The 23655-nt window shown below is 37.7% G+C and overlaps 2 protein-coding genes across 6 annotated transcripts in view; one reads left to right on the forward strand and one right to left on the reverse strand.

The window, feature by feature from the left end:
• Positions 1–2354: 2354 nt before the first annotated feature.
• On the forward strand, positions 2355–12132 carry smad4a (SMAD family member 4a). 2 transcript variants are annotated; one of them, XM_067397290.1, is made up of 12 exons: positions 2355–2642; positions 4192–4527; positions 4622–4796; positions 4887–4916; positions 5151–5360; positions 6745–6870; positions 7981–8088; positions 8173–8223; positions 8297–8480; positions 8566–8734; positions 9262–9400; positions 10754–12132. In XM_067397290.1, exons 2-12 carry the CDS (start codon positions 4288–4290, stop codon positions 10963–10965), a joined length of 1644 nt encoding a protein of 547 aa, XP_067253391.1. In that variant the 5' UTR covers positions 2355–2642; positions 4192–4287; the 3' UTR covers positions 10966–12132. The 2 variants fall into 2 exon arrangements, with proteins under 2 accessions (XP_067253391.1, XP_067253392.1); XM_067397291.1 differs by lacking the exon at positions 6745–6870 and having other exon boundaries at positions 10754–12131.
• Positions 12133–17506: 5374 nt separating this feature from the next.
• The window catches only part of rfx3 (regulatory factor X, 3 (influences HLA class II expression)), a 30535-nt gene continuing 24386 nt past the window's right edge, over positions 17507–23655 (reverse strand). For all 4 annotated transcript variants that reach the window (XM_067397295.1, XM_067397292.1, XM_067397293.1 and 1 more), the window contains 4 exons: positions 23379–23587; positions 23075–23228; positions 22935–22977; positions 17507–19887 (listed from right to left, as the gene is read on the reverse strand). In XM_067397295.1, the coding sequence (XP_067253396.1) occupies positions 19610–19887; positions 22935–22977; positions 23075–23228; positions 23379–23587 (684 nt within the window). In that variant the 3' untranslated portion in view covers positions 17507–19609. The remainder of the gene's footprint in view (positions 19888–22934; positions 22978–23074; positions 23229–23378; positions 23588–23655) is intronic.

The following is a 23655-nucleotide window of genomic DNA, read 5'->3' on the forward strand; positions in this document are numbered from 1 at the left end:
GGTTTAATCTAATCTAATCCATCTGTCCGCCTGTTTATCTACTGTATCATATATGAATGAATGAGGCATTTATATAATGTGTATTCACAATACACATAGTTTCAAAGCAGTTTTACAGAAGTGCATGTGTTTACATTACAGTTTAGAGCAGTGGCCCTCCCTCTCTACCCGCCCGCAACTGATCTCAAAAATAAAACATAATCCGGCCCGCTAAATTATTATTATTATTCTCTAGTTGCTACCTGTCTGATATGCAAAGAAAAAGTCGCCGTTCTATGGGGGCATTCACATATCGCGTCACATAAGCGGCCGCACCGCATTCTCCTTCTTTCCAATGCGCTTTCGCTCATGTGGTTGCTATGCAACCATGAACCGCGCTCTTAACCGCGTCGCTTCTATTATGAGCGCGTTTGCCTAAATTACAGTAAAAGCACTCGACTTTAAGTCATGAGCGTCGATTTAAACCACCAAAACGCGGTGGTATATTAGTATATTAGTAGTATTATATTAGTATATTAGTATAGTATTATATTAGTAATATAATTATATTACACTCTGTAACAATGAGAAACTGCTGTTTACATTTAGTATGGTAAATAAATTATAGGTATAAAGATATTTTAGTAGGCAAATTTGATGTAAATGAGAAATAATGCAAAGGAAAGTAAATTTTCTGAAATGTTGCGCTTTCTTGCGCTTGAATGTTAATATGGCCCTCCTATGAGGTGTCAATCACAGAAACGGCCCCCCGCCAATTTGAGTTTGAGACCCCTGGTTTAGAGTAATCTGTGATCAATCCATCCATTCATACATTTATCTATCTACTGATCATTCTATCTATCTATCTATCTATCTATCTATCTATCTATCTATCTATCTATCTATCTATCTATCTATCTATCTATCTATCTGTGTGTTTGTCTATTGTATCATCCATCCATCCATCAATTTATCCATTCATCTATTCATCCATCCTTCCATGCATATGTATCCCCTCACCTAGGTCCTACTCGCTCGATCCTGGGTCTCCGGTGTGGGCATTGGACGCTTTAATGAGGAGGCTAAAGGCTGCAACCTCTCGAGGGGAGTGAGGTTTACACGCACAGCACTTACCAGCCTGTGTCCGTCCATCAGTCCATCCATCAGTTTATCATCATTCATTCATGCATCATCAGTTTATCCATCCATCCATCAGTTGATCCATCCATCCATCCATCCATCCATCCATCCATCCATCAGTTCATCCATCCATCCATCCATCAGTTCATCCATCCATCCATCCATCCATCCATCCATCAGTTCATCCATCCATCCATCCATCCATCATCCATCAGTTTATCCATCCATCCATCCATCCATCCATCCATCCATCCATCCATCCATCCATTCGTTTATCATCATCCATCCATCCATCCATCCATCCATCCAGTTACATAAGACATTTCCCAAAACTTAAATACATTCTTAAATAAATACGACATTAATACAATTGTTTCAAGTATTACATGCAATAATTAGGTCGGCCGGAACCGAGAACATTTCCTATAACACTAGATATACCTGTACATCAGAATAAGAATGGCATCTACGCTAATATCTGTCTCTCTGCTTATCCTGAGGTTTGCCGGGTGCTGGATCCAGGCCGTATCCAGATCAGATGGAGAACCTGTGTCTGGACCTGACTACAACGTAGCCCAGGAGACAATGGGCCTAAAAGATCCAATTCTGGCTGCATCTATAATTCAGATTTTTAATCTCCGTATCCGCTTACATATATTTATATATGATCTATTTTTAATCTCTATAATAAAAATGTATAATTCAGATTTTGATCTCCATATCCATTTACATATATTATATATATCTTCCAAGGGGTTTTTTCCCTCCTAGGACTTTTTCCCCAGTGTTAGCACGCTGGGTTTTTCTCCTGGGGGTTTTTTTCCACCCCTGGAAGTCAGCCGACATTGGCTTAATGTAGCACCATCTTGTATATGTTACATAGTACCACGCTTGTTTGTACAGTTTATTTTTAACCACTTCCCTTTTTCTGTGCTTCTAATATGTAAAGCTGCTTTGAAACAATTACCAATTGTAAAAGCGCTATATAAATAAATTTGACATGTAAATATTAATTTTTGAGTTATTTATTTATTTAGCAAAGTGAACTACACATTCTTATTTTCTTGTCACAGTTATTCCACATGGAATGAGCGGTGTGTCATTAGATCTGCGGAGAAGACCTTCTGATTACTCCAGAAGAGACACGTGTTGAACTGAATGTGACCGTGATGCCCAAAACATAAACACTGCAGTCAGCTTAGTGTGTTTGATGCACAGCCGCTCAGTGCAGTGCGCATGCGCTGTTCGCCATATTGCGCAGCTGGGCGTGAGATGGTTCGTCGAGACCATCGCGGCTACACTGTTTATTTTCGTCGCGCTCAGTGACTTTTCATCCTGTTGTTGGTAAAATACAGTGCCGAATCCCAGTCTAACAGGGTTATAACTCAAATGAAGAACTCGTGTCGTCGCTTTAAATCGTTTTAGAGATCGTCCGGCTGAAGTGTGTCACGCGCGCTAGCCGCTAACAAGATTCACACCAAAAGTGGAGAAAAAAATACATTGATTCACAGGAGACAGAACAGGTATGTAATTTAAACACTCACTTTGACATTTAAATGTGTTTTATTGCTCTACAGCAGAAGGTAAAGTCAGAAGTGAGCGCTTCTCTTGAGCTAGCATGTAGCATGTTGTGCTAGCGTTGTTTACATTCGCTTCAGCTCGATTATAATCACTCGTTTATCTTCATTCACGCGTTTATATTCACTCGTTTATCTTCACATTCACGCGTTCACTGCACACCTCCACCTGTGCGCGTCTTTGCACTGTGTATGAAAGCAAGTGTGTGAGGATTATTGTGTGTGAGTCGCTTTATCCAATTAAACTGTTAGTAAACACGATGTTTGTCCTCAGTGTTTTGAGAACTTCCTGATGATTTATTTATTTGGTGCTTTTATTTGCTTTAAACATCTTTATGTTAATATACACGTTTATTTTATATACATAAACTTATATATATTATATATATAATATTTGATATGTAGTCATACATGTTTATATGCTTGTTTTTATATTATTTTTTTATTATTTTTTTATATGCTTATGTATGCATGTGTGTATGTATGTATGTGTGTATATATATATATTATTGTGTTATGTATTTGTATTTGTTTGTATTATTATTATTATTATTATTATGTTTGTATATTATATATAATTATATATTTTTAAATTATATATTTTTTTATTATTTTTAAACATTTATATTTATATGCTTGTATATTTTTTTTAGATTATTATATTATATACTTATGTATTTTTTATATATATAATATATTTCATATTTATATGTATTACTATGCTTATATTTTTTTAGATTATTATTTTAATATATGCTGTAAAAATGTGTTTTATGCTTATGTTTTAATATTTATATATATACATTTATATATGTATTTGTTTATATAATTATATGCTCATATAGATATATGATAAAATATATAAAATATTTATTATATATTGTTTTATATGTACTCTCTCTCTCTCTCTCTCTCTCTCTCTCTCTCTCTATATATATATATATATATATATATATATGCTTGTTTTTATATTATTTATTTTGTATATGCTTATGTATGTTTTTATATATATAATATATATATATATATATATATATATACAAATAATGATAAACAAATGCATACAAAATGCATAAATATATTTTTTGTATCATTATTTGTATTTTATATATAATAAATTACATATATTATTTTATACTTGTATTATGTATTTTTATACATGTGTATATATTTATATGCATGTATATTTTTTTATTTAATTATATTTTATATGCTATATATGCATTATGTATGCTTATATACACACACATTTGTTTATATGTATTTATGTATTGTTTGTGTATGTGTGTGTATATATATATATATATATATATATATATATATATATATATAATAATTAATAATAATAATAATAATAAAAAAATTATATATATATATATATATATATATATATATATATATATATATATATATATAATATATAATTTGTGTGTGTGTAATTATTATTACCCCTCAGTAGCTCATTATTGTTGTCGATCTCTATCCTTCCTCATAGGACGTGTGAATGGACCCTTCACTGGCGTCAGTGTCTTGCTGAAACGAGTTCGAAACGGCACCCGGGAGCCTCTCCGAGGCGGATAATCAGCGCAGGATGTCCATCACAAACACGCCCACCAGTAATGATGCCTGTCTGAGCATCGTCCACAGTCTGATGTGTCACAGACAGGGCGGCGAGAGCGAGACCTTTGCCAAACGGGCCATTGAGAGTCTGGTGAAGAAACTGAAGGAGAAGAAAGACGAGCTGGATTCCCTCATCACCGCCATCACCACTAACGGCGCTCATCCCAGCAAATGTGTGACCATACAGAGAACGCTAGACGGCCGGCTGCAGGTACAAATCCATCATATCTGTGTATATTTGTGTTGATAAATAAATACTGCTCTCAGTGTCATTCTGAATGGCTTGTGTTCTCGTCTGTGTTTAGGTGGCTGGTCGTAAAGGATTCCCACATGTCATTTATGCACGGTTATGGCGATGGCCTGACCTTCATAAGAACGAGCTGAAACACGTGAAGTACTGCCAGTTTGCCTTTGACCTCAAATGTGACAGCGTTTGTGTGAACCCTTACCATTACGAGAGAGTGGTGTCTCCAGGAATAGGTCAGTTTGATGTTTGTTTTGATAGCGTTAAGCTCATTCATCACGGCTTCTATTTATAATTCATCTATCCTGTGTTTTCGTTTAATCTAGATTTATCTGGACTCACACTGTCCGGCTCTGGTGAGTGATATTCTCTTGAAAAAAGACTTCAGTTTTGATTTCATGGTTACTTTAATGACACAGAAGGTTTATTAGGCTGCTGTCACTTTAAGACTGAATGCACAGATCTAATATGTTAATACATATTAGGTCCTTTTTTCTACTTAAAATATGACATTACGGAAGTAATATGTTTTTCAGATGCATTTTCATAGACTTGACATGGAATGTTTGTCTCTATATGATTGCTTTCAGGTCCATCAGGCCTGATGGTGAAGGATGAATATGATTATGAATCGCAGCAGTCTCTGCCCAGCACTGAGGGACACATGCAGACGATTCAACACCCTCCCTCCAGACCGGTGGCCCCGGAGCCCTTCAACGCGCCCGCCATGCTGCCGCCAGCAGAGGGCAGCAGCTCCGCCTCCACCTCCGCCTTCTCCAGCATCGCGGTGGGATCAACAAGTACGACACACGTCACAATTCCTCATTATATCCTTGAATGCATAGGTCATGCTGGAAAGCTTTCTCGTTTGTGTAGGCGTCATATTCTTCATTGGTGTTTATAGGGCTGGGCGGTGTGACCGGAGAGGTTCAGCTGTACTGTTTATACCACAGTAGGCCGTTGCATTAGAATGACAAAGAAACATGCAAAAATACCAAGTGGAATGTGAAAAAAACATAAATAGAATGCGCAACATGCAAACAAAGTCCATTTTAGTTGCTGAAATTTTGGTGCATCGCTAAAAGAAGAGTTATAAACGCCATTTTCAAAAAAATTGAGTTTCCGCCAACATCAGTATTGTATCTGGTCGGCATTGAAAAGTATAAATTTTGCGCAAAATGCGATATCTGTCGTGTTATTCTGTCATGTTTTCTCAGTTTCTTTCCAAAACGTGACAAACGCCAGTCTCCCTTCTCTGCAGAACGCGATGTATCCGCTCAACCAATCACAGCGCTCCATTCCACACACTGTAAACAGTAACGCGAGCGCTCTGAATACACCCGGCCTCCTAGTTTTCCTTATCTGCTTTTTACTTTGTGATCAACACAAACAGAAAAATGAATGATTATGACGGCGGTGGGGAAGAAACGTGAGTCATGGAAATGTAATCATTAACGTGAGGAGATTCAGAAGATGAGGCACTCGGTAAAGCTGTTTCTTGTTCCACGACAGCATCAAACTTCTGTCAAGCTCCCCAAAACTGAATCATGAACAGTTTTTAAAAGCCGTTTTTAATACCGGTGGCGCCAGATACTCTTTAATCGATAATGACAAACGGAGACATAATTAATTTATAACATTAACAAGATCACTCGCTGAATTCATTTTGGGAGCGACGACTGGATGTGTTTTTAGTCAAACGCCTGAATATAAGATTAGTATTGACAAAGTTCAGAGGCTGTCATATATGTGGACTTACTTTGTTGTGTATTTTCAATATGAAAAATAACTTTTATATTGATGGATTAATTGCATTTTGAAGAAAAAAAAAAGTGTCTTGGATTGCATTTTGGGGGGAAAATAATCAGTTTTTATAATAAACCTTTGAAAATCAAAATCTAGATTAGAATTTTTCACGTTTTTATAACCAAAAGATGCTATGTGAAAGTTTGAAACAGAAAATAGTGGTTTTCATCTTGCCGCATTCTTGGTAAAGAAAACACATTTTTACTCTAATTAAACAAAATGGAGTTTTGGAACCAAACTCTTCATATATTATGATGTATAACAATGCCATAATTATTAAATCACCTGTACAGTGATGCACGCTTGTGGTCCTGCCGCCCAGTCCTAGTGTTCAATGGTTTGTGTGTGTTGATGTGTGCATGCCGCCTCTCTCCCCAGCTCAGCCCAATAGTGTTCTGACAGGAAGCCATAGCAGTGAGAGTCTGCTGCAGATTGCATCAGGGACAGGGCAGGGCTCACAGCAGAATGGCTTCCCACCAGGCCAGCCCTCCACATACCATCACAGTAAGCCATCAGTGAACCTCCACCCACAGGGGTCCTTAAAACTGATCAAATTTAAGGCCATAAAAAGTCTCCCCTGTAGTCAATAATTTTATCCCTTAAAATGATCATCAAAATGACACATTTAAACGTTTTTTCTTCATGCCTTAAAAAAGCTTGAATGTAACACCCTTGCCTCATTTATTATACGCAGAACGATGAATATGCTAATTCGCCCTGCCTCCATTCACTTTCACGAGCTCAAAGATCCACTCGGTCAACTTACTGAGGTAAACGCAGCACAATGGTATCGCTCTTTTCAACGTCGGGCACATAACAGCAATTAATATGATTAGCCTTTTGCTTGACTACGTTATCAAACCGCTAATGTTACACAAACCATGTTCCCATTCACCATCTCGGATGCCTCCAGAAAATCAACATCCTTACAAATGCTTGGAATGTCAGTGGAGAAAGATTATCAGAACATCGTAATATACATCATACACCCGCTATTCGGACCAGACATGGTTTACATTATAGTGTTTATATGATGCCTGACAACTCGTCGCCTTTCAGTGAAGAAAGTTTCTCTGGCATCTACTTTTTATATCACCTCCGTATATTTCCCTAATAAAGCTTTGTTTACAGATGGATCCGGGGTCACCGCTATATTTCTGCAGTTCCATAATTGCCATCAGAGAGTGAATTTGCACTTTTATTCAGCGCATCTGCCATTTTTATTTGATGCAAAGAATATTTTTATGCAGCTTACATGCATTTTGACTCATAAATCCGTTATCATTTTGACCTTTTTCTTAAAAAAAAAGAAAAAGTGTGTGAAATGTGATAATTTTTGTTTTTATTAAAACTTTATTTTTTGAAATGTAAAGTTGTTGTCATTTTATGGTTTAGGATGTCATCATAAACACTGACCTACATCCCCTCCCCAATACGGTATCCATTTTATATGTGCAGGTCTTGAAAAGCCTTAAATTTGATTTCAAAACCCCGCAGCCAGAGTCCGAAAGCTTTTCAGCATCTCCTGCATCCAGCACATTCAGACATGAATAAGTCTGCTTCATGACAGCAGGTCTAGTGTCAGATGTGCGTTCTCTCTTCTTGTGTCCACAGATGCCACTTCCACCTGGTCGAGGAACAGTAATTTCACCCCCACTGTCCCTCACCATCAGAATGGCCATCTTCAGCATCATCCACCCATGGCGCATCCGGCACACTACTGTGAGTGTCTCATGTCAACCAGAACATATGATGATGACTTTCTCACACTTGACTTTCTCATAATCTTCATTTTTTTGTCCTCAGGGCCTGTTCACAATGAAATCGCATTTCAGCCACCGATATCCAACCATCCTGGTAAGAGTTTCATTCCGTTAGGATCTTATTCCAGTCATCATTGGATGTCTTACAATCTTCTCGTCTCAAGCAGCTCCTGAATACTGGTGCTCCATTGCTTATTTCGAGATGGACGTTCAAGTCGGAGAGACCTTTAAAGTTCCCTCCTCCTGTCCGATCGTGACCGTCGACGGCTATGTGGACCCATCTGGAGGAGATCGCTTCTGCCTCGGCCAGCTCAGCAACGTCCACAGAACGGAGGCCATCGAACGGGCGAGGTAGCGCTGTCGTAGTAATCATGATTATTGCGGATATTTGATTATCAGTCGAGTTGATTTGATTTTGTTGCATGTCTGTTTTCAGACTGCACATCGGGAAAGGCGTCCAGCTGGAGTGTAAAGGTGAAGGGGACGTTTGGGTGCGCTGTCTGAGTGATCATGCCGTCTTCGTTCAGAGCTACTACTTAGACCGGGAGGCCGGCCGCGCTCCTGGCGATGCTGTACACAAGATTTACCCCAGTGCATACATCAAGGTTAGAGTAACATCTGATTTAAACCATTCTGGCATAAAATTAGGGATGGCCCAATACCACTTCTTCATGTCCGATATCAATGCTGCAACCTTTATTATCTGCCGATACCAATGCCAGTACTGTATTCTTGATCAGTTTACCTTAACTTTGTATGGATACACACTGCTACTCAATATATAGTGCGATATGATTGGGTCGTAGGTGCACAGCCTAAAAAACCTACATCCTTCCGCCATGGATTGACAGATAAACAAATGAGCCCAAGCTTCCGTTACTAATTCGAAAACATCACTTTAGAACTATCAATGAAGGGCTTCCTTAGTGAAGCATATGATTTGGTAAAACTTTCATTCTCTAGGTCAAGTCATAAATTTGGATGCACAATGTTGAACTGACACTGTCAGTCAAGTGAGCACAGTTATTGGCTGATGCTGATCTCGAAAGTCTCAAATATTGTCCAGTGCTTCGATCCGTCACTAAACGAGAGCTCACACTGCAGTCGTGCAATCTGTTCTCCTCTCCTGCAGGTGTTTGATTTGCGTCAGTGCCACAGGCAGATGCAGCAGCAGGCGGCGACGGCGCAGGCAGCAGCGGCCGCACAGGCAGCAGCGGTGGCAGGAAACATCCCCGGCCCCGGATCCGTGGGAGGAATCGCACCTGCTATCAGTGAGTGTTCCTGCTGTTTACACTCCAGAACTGCAGTTTAAGTTTCCCAAACTTGGAAATTCAGTCAATTAGTCTCATACCTACAGAGCCCCTAAAGAGACAAAATAAGAGATGGGAGGAAAAAGATATTTAAATGTTTTTGCGTTCCAGAGAAACCTTGCGTTGGCTCTGAAAACTTTTGTGTTCTTTGCGAGCGAATGCAAAATGTCTCGGGGGAACGCAAAAGCATTGAAATATATTTTTTCCTTCCGTACATACCTCAAACTCATGGCCGTTCTGACATGATGAGCACATTAAATGAACACATTTAAAAACAACAGTTCAATAAAACATAATTTATTTAAAAGATAAAGAGTAAAAATGTGTTTTCAAAGAGGCTGATCTGACATGAAACAAGTTTGTTCCAAACGTTATGGCCTGTAATAGAAAATATAAGAATGTATATTGGAAGGGAACTGTCTTCAGAAAACATTTGATGACTTTTTGTTTTCATTTTACCTTCATATTATGCCTAATAAAGTTTGTGTACAGGGGTAACCGCTGTATTTCTGCTTTTCCAGAAGTGACTGTCTGAGAGTGAATTTGCATTTTCATTCAGCCTTTCTGCCATTGTTGTTCAGACCAATTATAATTTGTTAAATTCGTCAACGAAATCTATGACGAAAAATGTTTGTCGACGACCTTTTTTTCCATGACTTTGACGAGACAATGACGAGACGTCATTAAATGATAACTATGCAATATTGTTGAAAGACGTGACGGAAATGTGGTTAAACTAAAACCTTGACCAAAACCACTCTGTTTTTGCTGAATAGAGGAGGAGACAAAACATTACAGACTATTTTTACGAGCTTTCATGCTTATTGTTGCCAGATTTCAAGAATTTAAATCCCTCAAACAGAGCTTTTCTGTTAAGAGTGTCAATACAGCCGGTTACCTTGATTCAGATTTCTCATAAGCTTAGGTCTAAAGAGAAAAATTATGACTGTTTTTGTCTAATGACTACATATAAAATATCTACCAAAATTAATGATGGTAACTGCAGTTTGACTAAAAGTTGACAAAAATGCAATGAATTTGCGTCGACTAAAACTATGAAATGTGAGGTTTAGCATATATTATTTCAACTGTAAAGAAGTTTAAATCATCGTTTTTAGAGTCATTTTATAGTTTAAGATGCTACCATAGACATGGGTGTTGTTTCAAAACAACATCGCAACGAAAAGACGTTTAATATTCAGTAATATTATTGATTCAACTACACTATCAGGAGGGACCAAAACTCTGTAGAGCTGCTTACAGCACATTTTGAACTCGTCTCATACGTAAATCATTATTTGATTGATCCTGTAGGTTTGTCTGCGGCCGCTGGTATCGGTGTGGACGATCTCCGCCGGCTCTGCATCCTGCGCATGAGTTTCGTGAAGGGCTGGGGTCCCGATTACCCGCGGCAGAGTATTAAAGAGACGCCCTGCTGGATCGAGATCCACCTGCACCGGGCGCTGCAGCTGCTGGACGAGGTTCTGCACACCATGCCCATCGCCGACCCCACGCCGTTAGACTGAGACACTGTGCAACAAGACAAACCCAGCGCCGCCCAACTGTGCGAATGACGCAGAGAGAACAGACGGATGCATACATTTCATTTGCTCATTTTGTTTTTGCCTGTGTTGCTGTCAACATTTTTGACCCCAACCAAATTTATCATCTAAAAAGTTTTGCATGAAAAAGATCTCTGCAGAGGTGCATGCTGGGATTGGGTTCAGTCTTCAAGAGGCGTTTTAATGAATTTGTTTCCTTTTTCATTTCCTTTTTACTTTGTTTTGGCCGTCATCTCTTAATGCAAACCTTGACCAGAGTCTCACAGGCCGAACATTTGACAAATCAAGTAGCAATTAATTTGCTGTGTTTGGGTTAAAGCGGTTTGGTTTGCATGTACATAAGCTTCAAGATTACTGACTTGACCATTTTTTTATTTGCAAGTTTCTCGCCTGCATACTGTTAACCATCATAGCAAGACTCCTAACGGTTAGTCTAAATTCACACATGCACCGGCTTTATTTTTGTTCTGAACGCTTTTCTTTTAGCCAAGTACATATGCATAGCACTTCATGTATGTTTCTTTTCCGTTTCTCTTCTTCGCAGCCTGTGAATAAAACATATTCTGCACCTCTTTTACAGACATGAACACGGTTATGAATTGGTACTAAGATAGTTGTCCTGGTTTAATATGCAGCTGATTTACTGGTTAAAGGTCAAAAGGGCTCTGTTTGACTCATAATGACACTTTTATACCATTAATCTCTCCGTTTTTTTTAGAGCAAGCATCACGTTCCCCTTCTGATGCCTGAGAATATCAGTTATTACAGTAGATGACGGTCATGCATTGATACGAGATGGACTGGAACCACCGTGTGTTTTTGATGTGAACATTGAAAGCCATATGAAATTAACATTATGGAGAAAAAAAGATGTCAGTATTATTCGGAGCTTGTGTTTTTCTTTTTGTAATGACAGACTTACTCTTGAGATGCCATATGTGACGGTTCAGACAATCACGTCAGCCTCGCATGTCTGGAGTAAGATCACACGACCGATTGAGCCTGATTTTGTTTCTCTGTTTGAAAAGAAATAGGAAGGTCCTGAAATGGAAGTTTCCTCAGATAGCTCATACTTTTAGCAGTTTATCAAATACAGTAAGATATTAAATTGATTTTGAAGTCTTGTGTATTTCATATTGCATTTTTTCATTTTCACAGACATACTTTTTGCACCTATATGAGAGAAATCATTCTCAGATTCGAATATAAAATCGGCATAAAACAGCAATCACAACCCATATTTTGGTTACTTTATTTTACAGTGCCGTAGTTACATTGTAATTACTCAAATAAGTACTGAGTACTATTAATTAACTACATGTACTCACTATAGAGTTATGGTTTAGGGCTAGTTACTTGACATTATGCATAATTTACTGTTATTACTATAAAATAATCTGTAAAATAAAGTGTTACCCAAAATTTAGTGGTTACCCTTATGAAAATTAACCATGGTTTCACTACAAAAAACAAAACAAAAAACAAGTTAAACCATGGTAACCACAAATTAACCATGGTTTTACTACAAAAACAAGTTAAACCAGGGTAATCACAAAATTAACCATGGTTTTACTACAAAAAAACAAGCTAAACCACGGTAATCACAAATTAACCATGGGTTTACTACGAAAAAACAAGCTAAACCACGGTAACCACAAATTAACCATGGTTTTACTACAAAAAAACAAGCTAAACCACGGTAACCACAAATTAACCACGGTTTTGCTACACCGACTAACCATAGTTTAACCATGGTATTTGTAGTAAAACTGGTTCTACAAAGGGTAATCAATCTGCCAAAATAGTAGTTACTACACTTTTACTATAGTAAAACCATGGTTAATTTATGGATTTTGCTGTTTAGTATGAATATTCTGTATTAAAATACTCGTACGTTTCTACGTCGGCAGTGTCGTGCAAGCTTATATTAATATTCATATAGTGGGCGTGGCCTGCCACTAACACGTCATTACGAAACATTTGTCGATCTACAACTGGCTGGACTTCAAGACTCTTCCGTGAAGGTAAAATACTGAATGAAATGAATTTCTTTTGACGAAATAATTTACGAAGATCTGAAGAGATTTTTCTACATTATGGATCGGATCAATTTTGGTTAACAAGCCTCACTAATTAATCTATTCTGAGGTAAAAGTGTTTCGCCTCAGTAATTCGCGCCATTTCTGTCAGGCGCGTGACAAAAGAAGTTCGACTGGATTTTCTTCGTAGAAACGCTAAATTATCTAATCAGGTGAGTAAAACTAATTCCTGTGATATCTAATAACTTTATTATGAATTGGACACACCTTATTCACTGTAAAACTTTTCAGGAGTGAATGAATTATTATAAAAAAAATATCGTCGGGTTTACTAAAAAAAAAAAAACAAAAAAAAAAAAGGCAAATTTGCATTCTGGCCTATTTTAAACTCAATTTATTTTTGTATGACCGATTAGATACATTATAAATTGTTGGCATTACTTAAGGGTAAGTCAATCAAGTACACACTTTATTAAAAATAAAGATTTCAAAAGAGGGTTTTCGGAGTGACGAAACAATTTAACGTTACTATAAGACCAGGAACATACAAACACTAAGAAAATATTTGATATATATAATTTTATTTCAGATAGATACAGTTTTGTAAATATATAAAAAGCTTTAATGGATGTTAAAGTTTCTTCATTAAACCAGCGATGACAATAAAGAAACTATTTTTTAAAGGTGCAGTAATCAAATTCTGAGAGTTGAAAGTGGATCAGACCAAGTGCTAAAACACATTAGTAGCCAATCAGCAGTAAGGGGCGTATCCACTCATGAGGGGGGAGTTGCCTGTGTTACATAGCGTGTTTGTAAATTTGGGGGCGGAGCTTTCAAGATGGGGGTGTGATCCTATGGGTAGGGGCGTGTTTGTTTTGGCTTATCAATAGAGTTGCTCAGAAATCGCTTACTTCGAGCCAATAATCCCCAAAACTCCAAAATAACTATTAGAATCTCTTCTAAATACCAATTTAACAGAACAGTAAACATGAACAAATCTCCTCCTTCATTCCTCCTGCTCAAAAACATAAAATATTTTAAACACTCTCCTATAGTTAAGTCCCCTATAAAGCATGTTGTGAACTAGAAATCCCCTGCTGTATGTATTTGTACACAAGATGAAGCAGCGAATAAACATTCAGTGATTGTTTTGCATTAGCTCATTTAAATTTAAGCAAATTGAGCATGCAGCAAAAATGCAAAAACATGTTTGTTTAAAGGTTAGTTTGCGTTATTGCAAGAATGTTTAAGCAAAATCCCCTTACAATCAAGCCAACAAATGAAGGTTTTACCTTCTACTTTTCGTCAGAATTTTTTGAGGTTGTAAATACAACTACAGAAAATATTATTTTAGCGTTTCTACTTCAAAATGTAATGTTTAATTCAGTGTGTTACTTGACATTTCTTTATTTATTTGTTAAATTTATTAGGAATTTAATAGTATTTTTTAAACTTGTGAATTTTCTCCTTTTTTTTATTCTGTGGAATTGGTGATGATTATTAAATTTGATGTCATTTTTTTTACATTTATGATCCATTTTATTTATTTTGTGGAGCTTTATGAAAAAGCTCTGATTCTCCAACATTTCTCCTTTTGGTTTCCACAGGAAAACAACAACAGCAGCACTGATGTTTGGAAAGACACGAGGGTGAGTAATTCTGTGACACTAAACACAAACAGGTCTCGTTTCAACAAGAAAAAAGTTTATTAATTGAAAGACAAGCCACAAATTTAAGAAAACAACACTAATAAGCTAGCCTGAGCTCAAGTCTGAAATATTCAGAAAAAACAAACTACATGTGTCTTGGATAATTCCTATATTTTCCTCATATTGACACACTAAATGTTAATATATCATTTTATAAATATAAAAGTTCCCCGGTTTTGTTATCCTTCATGTAAAATACACAATACAAATCACTCTACACTTATTAGTAAGCTTTTACCAATTTTCAGAGGATATAATTTACTAAGAGGTAAATCGGAACAACACACAAAAAAGGAAAAAAATACATATGTACTGTATATGTAAGGTACATCATCCAAAACAATAGAGAGGGGGGGTGGTATCACAATTTACACTTTCAAACATATTTGTCATTAAACCGCTTAAAGTAAGGGACTGTAAATAAATATCCTTCCATTTTATCTCAATATTTACATCTAGGACTTTGTTCTGAGAGGTTCTCAGAGTACCACGATGCTTGTGCTTGCATTTGAACGCGCTACAGCAGGCCACGACTCACTACGTAAACAGTCAAATGGCACTTAAAATATTCCAAAAGCCCCCCAAAATAAGACCACATAGAAACCAAGCGTGTCACTCTACGTCTAATAGAAAGAAAAGTCGTGATGACAATGATAGTGCAGTGCTCTTATTGGTGGAATCCCAATATAGTTCTGTTCATGTCATCAGTTCATCAGCAGGTGAAGTTCGGGTGCCTTTAAACTGGGGTGTGCATATGTGTCTCAGGTGAGTGTGGCGTGTTGGGAGACGTGCTCTGAAGGTCCGTCTGTCCGTCCGTTGGCTTGTACTGGTTCTGGAGGTCTTGGTGAAATCAAAGGCACTGAAGTCTCTAGTCAGTGAAGCTGCCTTCACGCTCCTCAGGGCTTGATATGTCGAATATCAGAAGAAGGGCAAGTTTCTTTTCCTAGAAAAGCTTGCATTGATATCCAGAGTAAGGTTGCAAGTGGCGAAGCCAATTTTAGTGTCAAAAAAGAAAAGGAAAAAAGCACAGGCGTCCTCGCACGATCGAGCGAGACTTGCCAAATCAAACGATCTTTAACTGCGTTTTGGCAAACTTTGAGTAGAAACAGGCATGTGGTTTGAAATCAACGCACTGAACTGTTCTATACTTTCTGGCACGTCGTCCAAAAGAAACAAAGAAAAGCGAAACTCATGATATTCTAGCAGCACGAGAAAAGGCATGCAAGACCAAAAGCACTTTGAGTAGTGATCAACACATCTACCAAACGATCCAATAGTGAAGCGCTGTCTGTAGTCCAGGCACAAAGACAGAAGAAAAACTAAAACCGATTACATAATCTCAGAAATAATCTGCAATTCTTCAGATGTAGAAAAAATCTGGTCGTTATGGTTTAAAAAAAGGTGACTTTCACAGATTGCACACATAAATATAAATCACGATTATCAGAAACTTGGACAGACTGAATTTCTTCAACTGAACAGGATGGTTTTCTCCATTACAACCACGTTAAAATTAAGATTCATAATACATTTCGATAAAAAAGATGCATACAATGTACTTGAAATAGCGCACACAGTCAGTCATTGAAAATAAAATCAAGTTTTAAATGTAATTAGTGAAGAAAATAACGTTTTCCAACTACAATTTTCCAGTGTTTTCCATAATAGTAGAGCAGTTGACGACGGGTCGAGTACAGAACGACCGAACAGCCGACTTCGTCCTTAACGGACGCTGGTTAACATCCTCGTTTCACAGTAATTAAACAGCAAACAAAACTAAACAAACAACAATCTAGATCTAATACCAAATTAAAAACTCCACCCAGACCATCATCTATACATGCAGAAAAAAATAAAATCATAGCTCTCCCCAGCTAACAGGGAACGTTCTCAGAACGTTCTCTCAAAGTTTCAGTAACAGTAATAGAACATTCATGCAAAGTTATCTGGTCATTAAAAATGTTCTGTAGATGTTAGCACAAAAATATTATCCATTACGGAGCCCTGCACGTGATCTGCCAGAAATGGAAGGCTAAATCCTGCGCATGATTTACTAATTCGTTCCCTTGATTTACTAAATAATGCGCACAGTTTATAATTATTAAATCGTCCCCATGTGTTAGCAAATCGAGAATGAATTAATCGTGTGCACATTTTAGCAAATCGAGGGAACGAATTAGTAAATCGTGCGCACATTTTTGCATATCGAGAACGAATTAGTAAATCGCACGCACATTTTAGCAAAACGAGAACAAATTAGTAAATCGTGCGCACATTTTAGCAAAACGAGAACGAATTAGTAAATCGTGCGCACATTTTAGCAAAACGAGAACGAATTAGTAAATCGCGCGCACATTTTAGCAAATTAAGAGAACAAATTATTAAATCGTGCGCACATTTTAGCAAAACGAGAACGAATTAGTAAATCGTGCGCACATTTTAGCAAAACGAGAACAAATTAGTAAATCGTGCGCACATTTTAGCAAAACGAGAACGAATTAGTAAATCGCGCGCACATTTTAGCAAATTAAGAGAACAAATTATTAAATTGTGCTCGATTTGCTAAAATGTGCGCACGATTTACTAATTCGTTCTCGATTTGCTAAAATGTGCACACGATTTACTAATTCGTTCTCGTTTTGATAAAATGTGCGCATGATTTACTAATTTGTTCTCTTATCAAAACGAGAACGAATTAGTAAATCGTGTGCACATTTTAGCAAATCAAGAGAACGAATTAGTAAATCGTGCGCACATTTTATCAAAACGAGAACGAATTAGTAAATCGTGCGCACATTTTAACAAATCGAGAACGAATTTGTAAATTGTGCGCACATTTTAGCAAATCGAGAACGAATTTGTAAATCGTGCGCACATTTTAGCAAATCGAGAACGAATTAGTAAATTGTGCGCACATTTTATCAAAACGAGAACGAATTAGTAAATCGTGCGCACATTTTAGCAAATTGAGAACGAATTAGTAAATCGTGCGCACATTTTAACAAATCGAGAATGAATTAGTAAATCGTGCGCACATTTTATCAAAACGAGAATGAATTAGTAAATCGTGCGCACATTTTAGCAAATCAAGAGAACGAATTAGTAAATCGTGCGTACGTTTTAAGAAATCGAGGGAAAGAATTGTGTGCACAATTTACTTTTTTCCCCCTGCATGTCATGTGCAGAGCTCCGTAATCCATAAATCGTTTTTTCTGACGAAAAAAAAAAACGTCTTTAACGTTTTTTTTGTTTTTTTGTTTTTTTTTAAATGTTACTAGTTACGGAACATTCAAAAGTACGGAGCCCCGCATATGACATGCAGAAAAAAAAAGGTAATCGTGCGCACAATCTACAAATTAGTTTCCACAATTTACTATTTAATTCCCTCGATATACTAAATCGTGTACATGATTTATAAATCGAGGGAACAACTTCGTAATGCATAAGCTCTATTTAGCATACTATTTTTATTTTTTCCTGCATGTCATGTGCGGGGCTTCGTACAATATTAACGTTGCCATAATGTTTAAAGAATGGAATGTTCGCTTAACATTCGCATAACCGAGAAAAAGTTTTTAAAACATTTTGAAATAACGTTTTCGTAGCTCAAGTGTAATGTTCTCAGAACATATTTTTGTTAGCTGGGACATTTATGAAACAAAAATAGTTCCTGTCGTAAATCATCAAATTTACGTCAATGTTTTTAAAAACAAATCATACTGAATGAGACCCAATGTATAAACTCTTTATCATCATATACTTCTATACCAATATAGATATTTATCAACTTTTGGTCCACAATACAAATATTGACTTGTGATTGGAGGGCAACCGATGTGAAATTAAAAATGACGGGTCAGCAAAGAACAAACACATTTCCGTCAGGACTTGTGTCTAAGACCGGCGGCGCCGGCGTGAGGTAGGGCGACAAGATACACACGTAACAAACACCTCGGCCAAATTCACACTTTCGCACACAAACGGGCCTTGACGTCGGATAGGGAGCGGAAACAGATGCGCGTTACAGCGCAAGCCAAACCACGATCCATGAATGTTCATGGTGATCTGAGTCGGATCACAAATCCAGCGTGACAGATGTCTACGCGAGACTATGAATATTCTCTGGCGGTGTGGTTTTCAGTACAAACGCAGTGTCGCTTCACCAGTTCAGACGAAATGAAAAGCTGTTGTTTGGGTTAAGGCACTAAGATGAACCCGAGGTACATAAAATCCCTGACATTCGCTCTGCAGAGAGGCAACGAAGGACAGCCGGTCGTCTCTCACTCTTGTGTTTTTGGTCCAATCGGTACAAAAAAACTAAAACTCCAAGACCCACAACACGGTTCGCACATGCAGCATATATGTACAATGACGAAAACTCCTCCTCTTCAAGCTACCAAACGACTAAATCTACAAACAGAAGGCAATTGGAAACACTCAGACTGCAAAGAAGGTGAAAAGGCAAGCTCATTACGTTCAGTACAAGTTGTCTAGCCTGCTTCGATTATAGCAGCACAGTTATACAGCGAGACTTTCCACTCCCTAACCAAACAGCAAGCAACATTTGGCCAATTACATGTTCTAAACAAAACTGTAAACAATGACCAGTACAGTAATAGAGAAGTGATAAATATGGACTAGGCAAATGGTATCGTTCCCTGGTGGAACTAGTGGCTTGGATTTGAGATTTCTATTAACATCAGGGCTTTAAACTTTACAATCAGCATCTCGTCGAATCCTCAAGCTTTGTGTCGGACAAAGCATCCTGTTTTCCGATCCGAGGATAAGAATGGATGTCTCGCAGACAGAACTGAAAGAGATTGATGGGATGAGAGAGAAACAAACGGATGGCGTAGACTTTCACACCGAGGCGTATGTGTTTCCCACGCTGCCGCAGTGGCGGATGGTGCTGGTTCCGGTCGAGCTGAGGATGTGCTCGGTGTGATTGCCGGCGGTCTGGGGCAAAGAGCTGAGCATGCTGGGCTGAACGACGCCCACCACCGCGCTGCTGCCGTCCTCCATGGCGCCCACCTGCAGCACCTGAATCACCTCGGTCTCCGCTTTCTCCCGCTTGGCCAGTGGCTCGTCCGACTCCTCGATCTCCTCGTCCAAATCGCTGTCCATCTCGCTCACCTCATCTATCGGACAGCAAGATGTTGGTTTTCAATTAAAAGGCATAAAATCATTTCAAGAACATTTACATTTGCTGTTCCTTGCTGGTGGAATGATCTTACCATCCCTATCCCTGACCATATCCAATAATCTCTTCAGCTTTCACCATTCCTTAAAGGGACAGTTCACCCAAAAATAAAAAATTATCACATTATTTACTCACCCTCAAGCCATCTTATATGTATCTGTCTATCTTTTTCAAATAAACACAATTGGAGTTACAGGGCTCAACGTTAAGAATTTTTTCTACTGACCCGGTTGGGCCTATAAAAAAAATGGGCCTATAAAATAAGCCTAGTTATTGTTTTTGTTGTTTTGGATACATGTAACATTAATATATAGGGTTATGACATCAAAAGCTACTAGATTAACTCACTTAAATGTTATTGTTAGACAAATAAACAGTGAGTAATAAAATAGTAACAAATAATGAAATTATGAATAATAGCACAAATAAATAAAACAGAACAAACATATAAATGAAATAAATGGTGCTTTTGAAGTTTTTCATGAAGGTTTAAGCAGGAGATTTTCAGGTTAAGACGCAGGCAGAAGTACCCCGCTGACATCGTTGTTTTACCTTTTTTTGTAAAGGCCGTTTGACACAGAAATTGTAATCTAGTGTATAATTATAGAATAGATTAAACTTTATTAAAGTTAATCAGTCAAGAGCAGTTACAGATGCATAAATAATGTTTTTAAAATGAAAAGACACTTTAAACGAATCACTGTTAATGAGTGAGTCATTGAGATTCAACCGATTCATTCAAACGGCTGATTCATTCAGGAAGTGTTGCTCAGAGACACAAAACAATTCTGGAACTATTTTAGTTGGCGAAATACAGCGAAACAGTCGATTTAGTGTCTAAAATGTAAGTCACTTGATATTAGGTTCTTGTTCATTAAACTGTACGCTGAATAAAATCAATATCACATTTGTAATCATGCTGATATTTGGAGAAAAACGACACTCTTTGTGTAATATTGGTTAACTATATTAAATTATAGAAATATGAAATATATACAGGGACATTTTTGCCCCTTATCTTGAATTCTGAGGCATTCTAAAGGCATTTCAGTAGACTAAATCACGCAGTGAAAGCGTGCGCTAAATATGCACAAGCACTAGTCTATCCTACTAGACTACGTCATGTAGTGTATGTGTGCACTCAATGTGTTTTTGTTTGTTTTTTGTAAAGTGAGGGACATACTCGATAATTTCAGATCGTTAAATCAACAATTACGATATAATAGACGATATATAACGCACACCCTACAGCACTGACGCGATCGGGCAAGTGACCGCTCCGTCTACTGTCCTGAGCGTCGTTCACACTTGTTCACACAGTCCTTATTGTCGAGCCCAGAGTTATATTTAAAAAATATCCTAGCTCTTCCAAGCTTTATAATGGGAGTTAAAGGATTAGTTCACCCCAAAATTCTGTCATTAATTTCTCACCCTCATGTCGTTCCACTTCGGAACACAAATTAAGATATTTTTGTTGAAATAATTAATGAATTTGGGTGAACCCTTTAATGAGGCTTGAGATTTTGAAGCTATGGAGTCAAATTAATGCCTTAAAGTTTTGCACAAAAATAAAGTTTTGTAAAACACAAAAAAGAATTGAGCTATAAAAAAATGTTTTGCAAACAAAAATAATTGCAAAGGAAAATAAAATATTGAGCGGAAAAAAAATAAGTTTTGCAAACAAAAATAATAAATTGCAAAATAAAATAAAGTAGTGCAAAAATAAAAATATAATCAATTACAAAAATCAATGACAGCTGTAATGCTATTTTATCTTTGCCACATATTTTTCATGCTCAAACCTACAAAATCATTTGTAACGCTCATTTTATTCTGCGTTTCAGTCAAGTGTGCGCTCACGATACCGGTTTTCTTTTGCGCTGCACTGTTCTGTGCGGATCTCTTTATGGCACTGGTTTGACGTGGGGGTGGAGGCTGCCTTCTTGTCTTTTCTGACTCATTACAATAAACAGAACAATGCCTAAAAGCTGCTACGTGACAAGGTGTACAGCTAACAAGCTAAAAAAAAAAACAGAAATACGTTTTTATAAGCAGTCGACCCCAAAAAACGAATGTTTAAGGACACAAAAGTGGATACAGGCAGTGAGACAGAGCGCAACGGGTCATATTACTATAAGAAATGCATTGGAGGGGGTCGTAATCGGTGACAACATATGCTAAACAAACCAACAAAAACAAACCATGCATTATTTTTCACCATGTCAAAGAATTATTTCACCTGTCGCCGATTACGTTCCCTTCCAATGTATTTCGCGGGGGCGTGCCCCGTTTCTTGACTCCACCCCCACGTCAAACCAGTGCCATAAAGAGATCCGCACAGAACAGTGCAGCGCAAAAGAAAACCGGTATCGTGAGCGCACACTTGACTGAAACGCAGAATAAAATGAGCGTTACAAATGATTTTGTAGGTTTGAGCATGAAAAATATGTGGCAAAGATAAAATAGGATTACAGCTGTCATTGATTTTTGTAATTGATTATATTTTTATTTTTGCACTACTTTATTTTATTTTGCAATTTATTATTTTTGTTTGCAAAACTTATTTTTTTTCCGCTCAATATTTTATTTTCCTTTGCAATTCTTTATTTTTGTTTGCAAAACATTTTTTTATTGCTCAATTCTTTTTTGTGTTTTGCAAAACTTTATTTTTGTGCAAAACTTTAAGGCATTAATTTGACTCCATATGAAGCCTAAAAAAAGCACATCCATCCATCATAAAAATAATCCAAACGGCTCCAGAGGGTTAATAAAGGCCTTCTGAAGCGAAGTGATGTATTTTTTTGTAAACTAAAAGAAAAATATCCATATTTCAAACTTTATAAAACCTTAAGATGGAGGAACACAAACAGAACAGACGAGAGTCCCCTACTGGTCTAAAGCGGCTGTGCTTGTTATTGTGGACTGTAATTACATAGCGCTGTGTAATGAGGTCTCAGCTTGCAGTCCGAGCTTTGGCGGGCTTACCTTTGTCGATGTTGGCAGGTGACATGGTGTTCAGGTCCTGAAACTGCAACAGCACAAAGAAGTGGCAATTAGAGAGAAAGACTGACTTTGCGGCTCTTTACGGCTCATGCTGAGCTATACAAACAGTACTGGGGCATTACCTCTCCCATAACTCCGATGGGCGTCTCTCCCGTGGCCTGGGCGACGCGGTGCTCCACCAGGTAGAACATGTACTCATCGTACAGCAGCCGGATCAAGTGGAAAGAGCCGAAACTTGCAGCGCTGCGAAGGGTCAAATCTCTGATGACCATAGAGCTGTAAGAGTCAAAACAGGCAAGTTTAAAGCTCTGTTGACCCGTCGTTCTAATATATCATATTGTTCCGAAGATAAAACTAATTTTTGTATTGAAAGTATGGTAAATACTGGCGCACACAATTAAACAAAGTATTGAAACACAATCTTGCCTGTAGAAGGACCACTTGAGCAGGAACTGGCGTGCAGCTTTGGGGAGGGAGGGTTTATCCTCGTACGGCTTGAGCACTTCAGTGACCACGTTGTCCAGCCAAGCAGCCCACTGTTCCAAGGAGCTCTGCTGCTGGAGGGTGGCCTTGAAGTCCTGCTCAAGGCGTTGAACTACGCCCTCTTCGCACTGGCACACCCATGAGGCCTGCTCCTGTACGTCATCAGCAAAGTCAGAACATCATCACAGATGATAATGCGATTTAGGCAATACCGCGCTTA

This window comes from Chanodichthys erythropterus, chromosome 10 (genome assembly GCF_024489055.1).
Source record: "Chanodichthys erythropterus isolate Z2021 chromosome 10, ASM2448905v1, whole genome shotgun sequence".
Lineage (NCBI taxonomy): Eukaryota > Metazoa > Chordata > Actinopteri > Cypriniformes > Xenocyprididae > Chanodichthys > Chanodichthys erythropterus.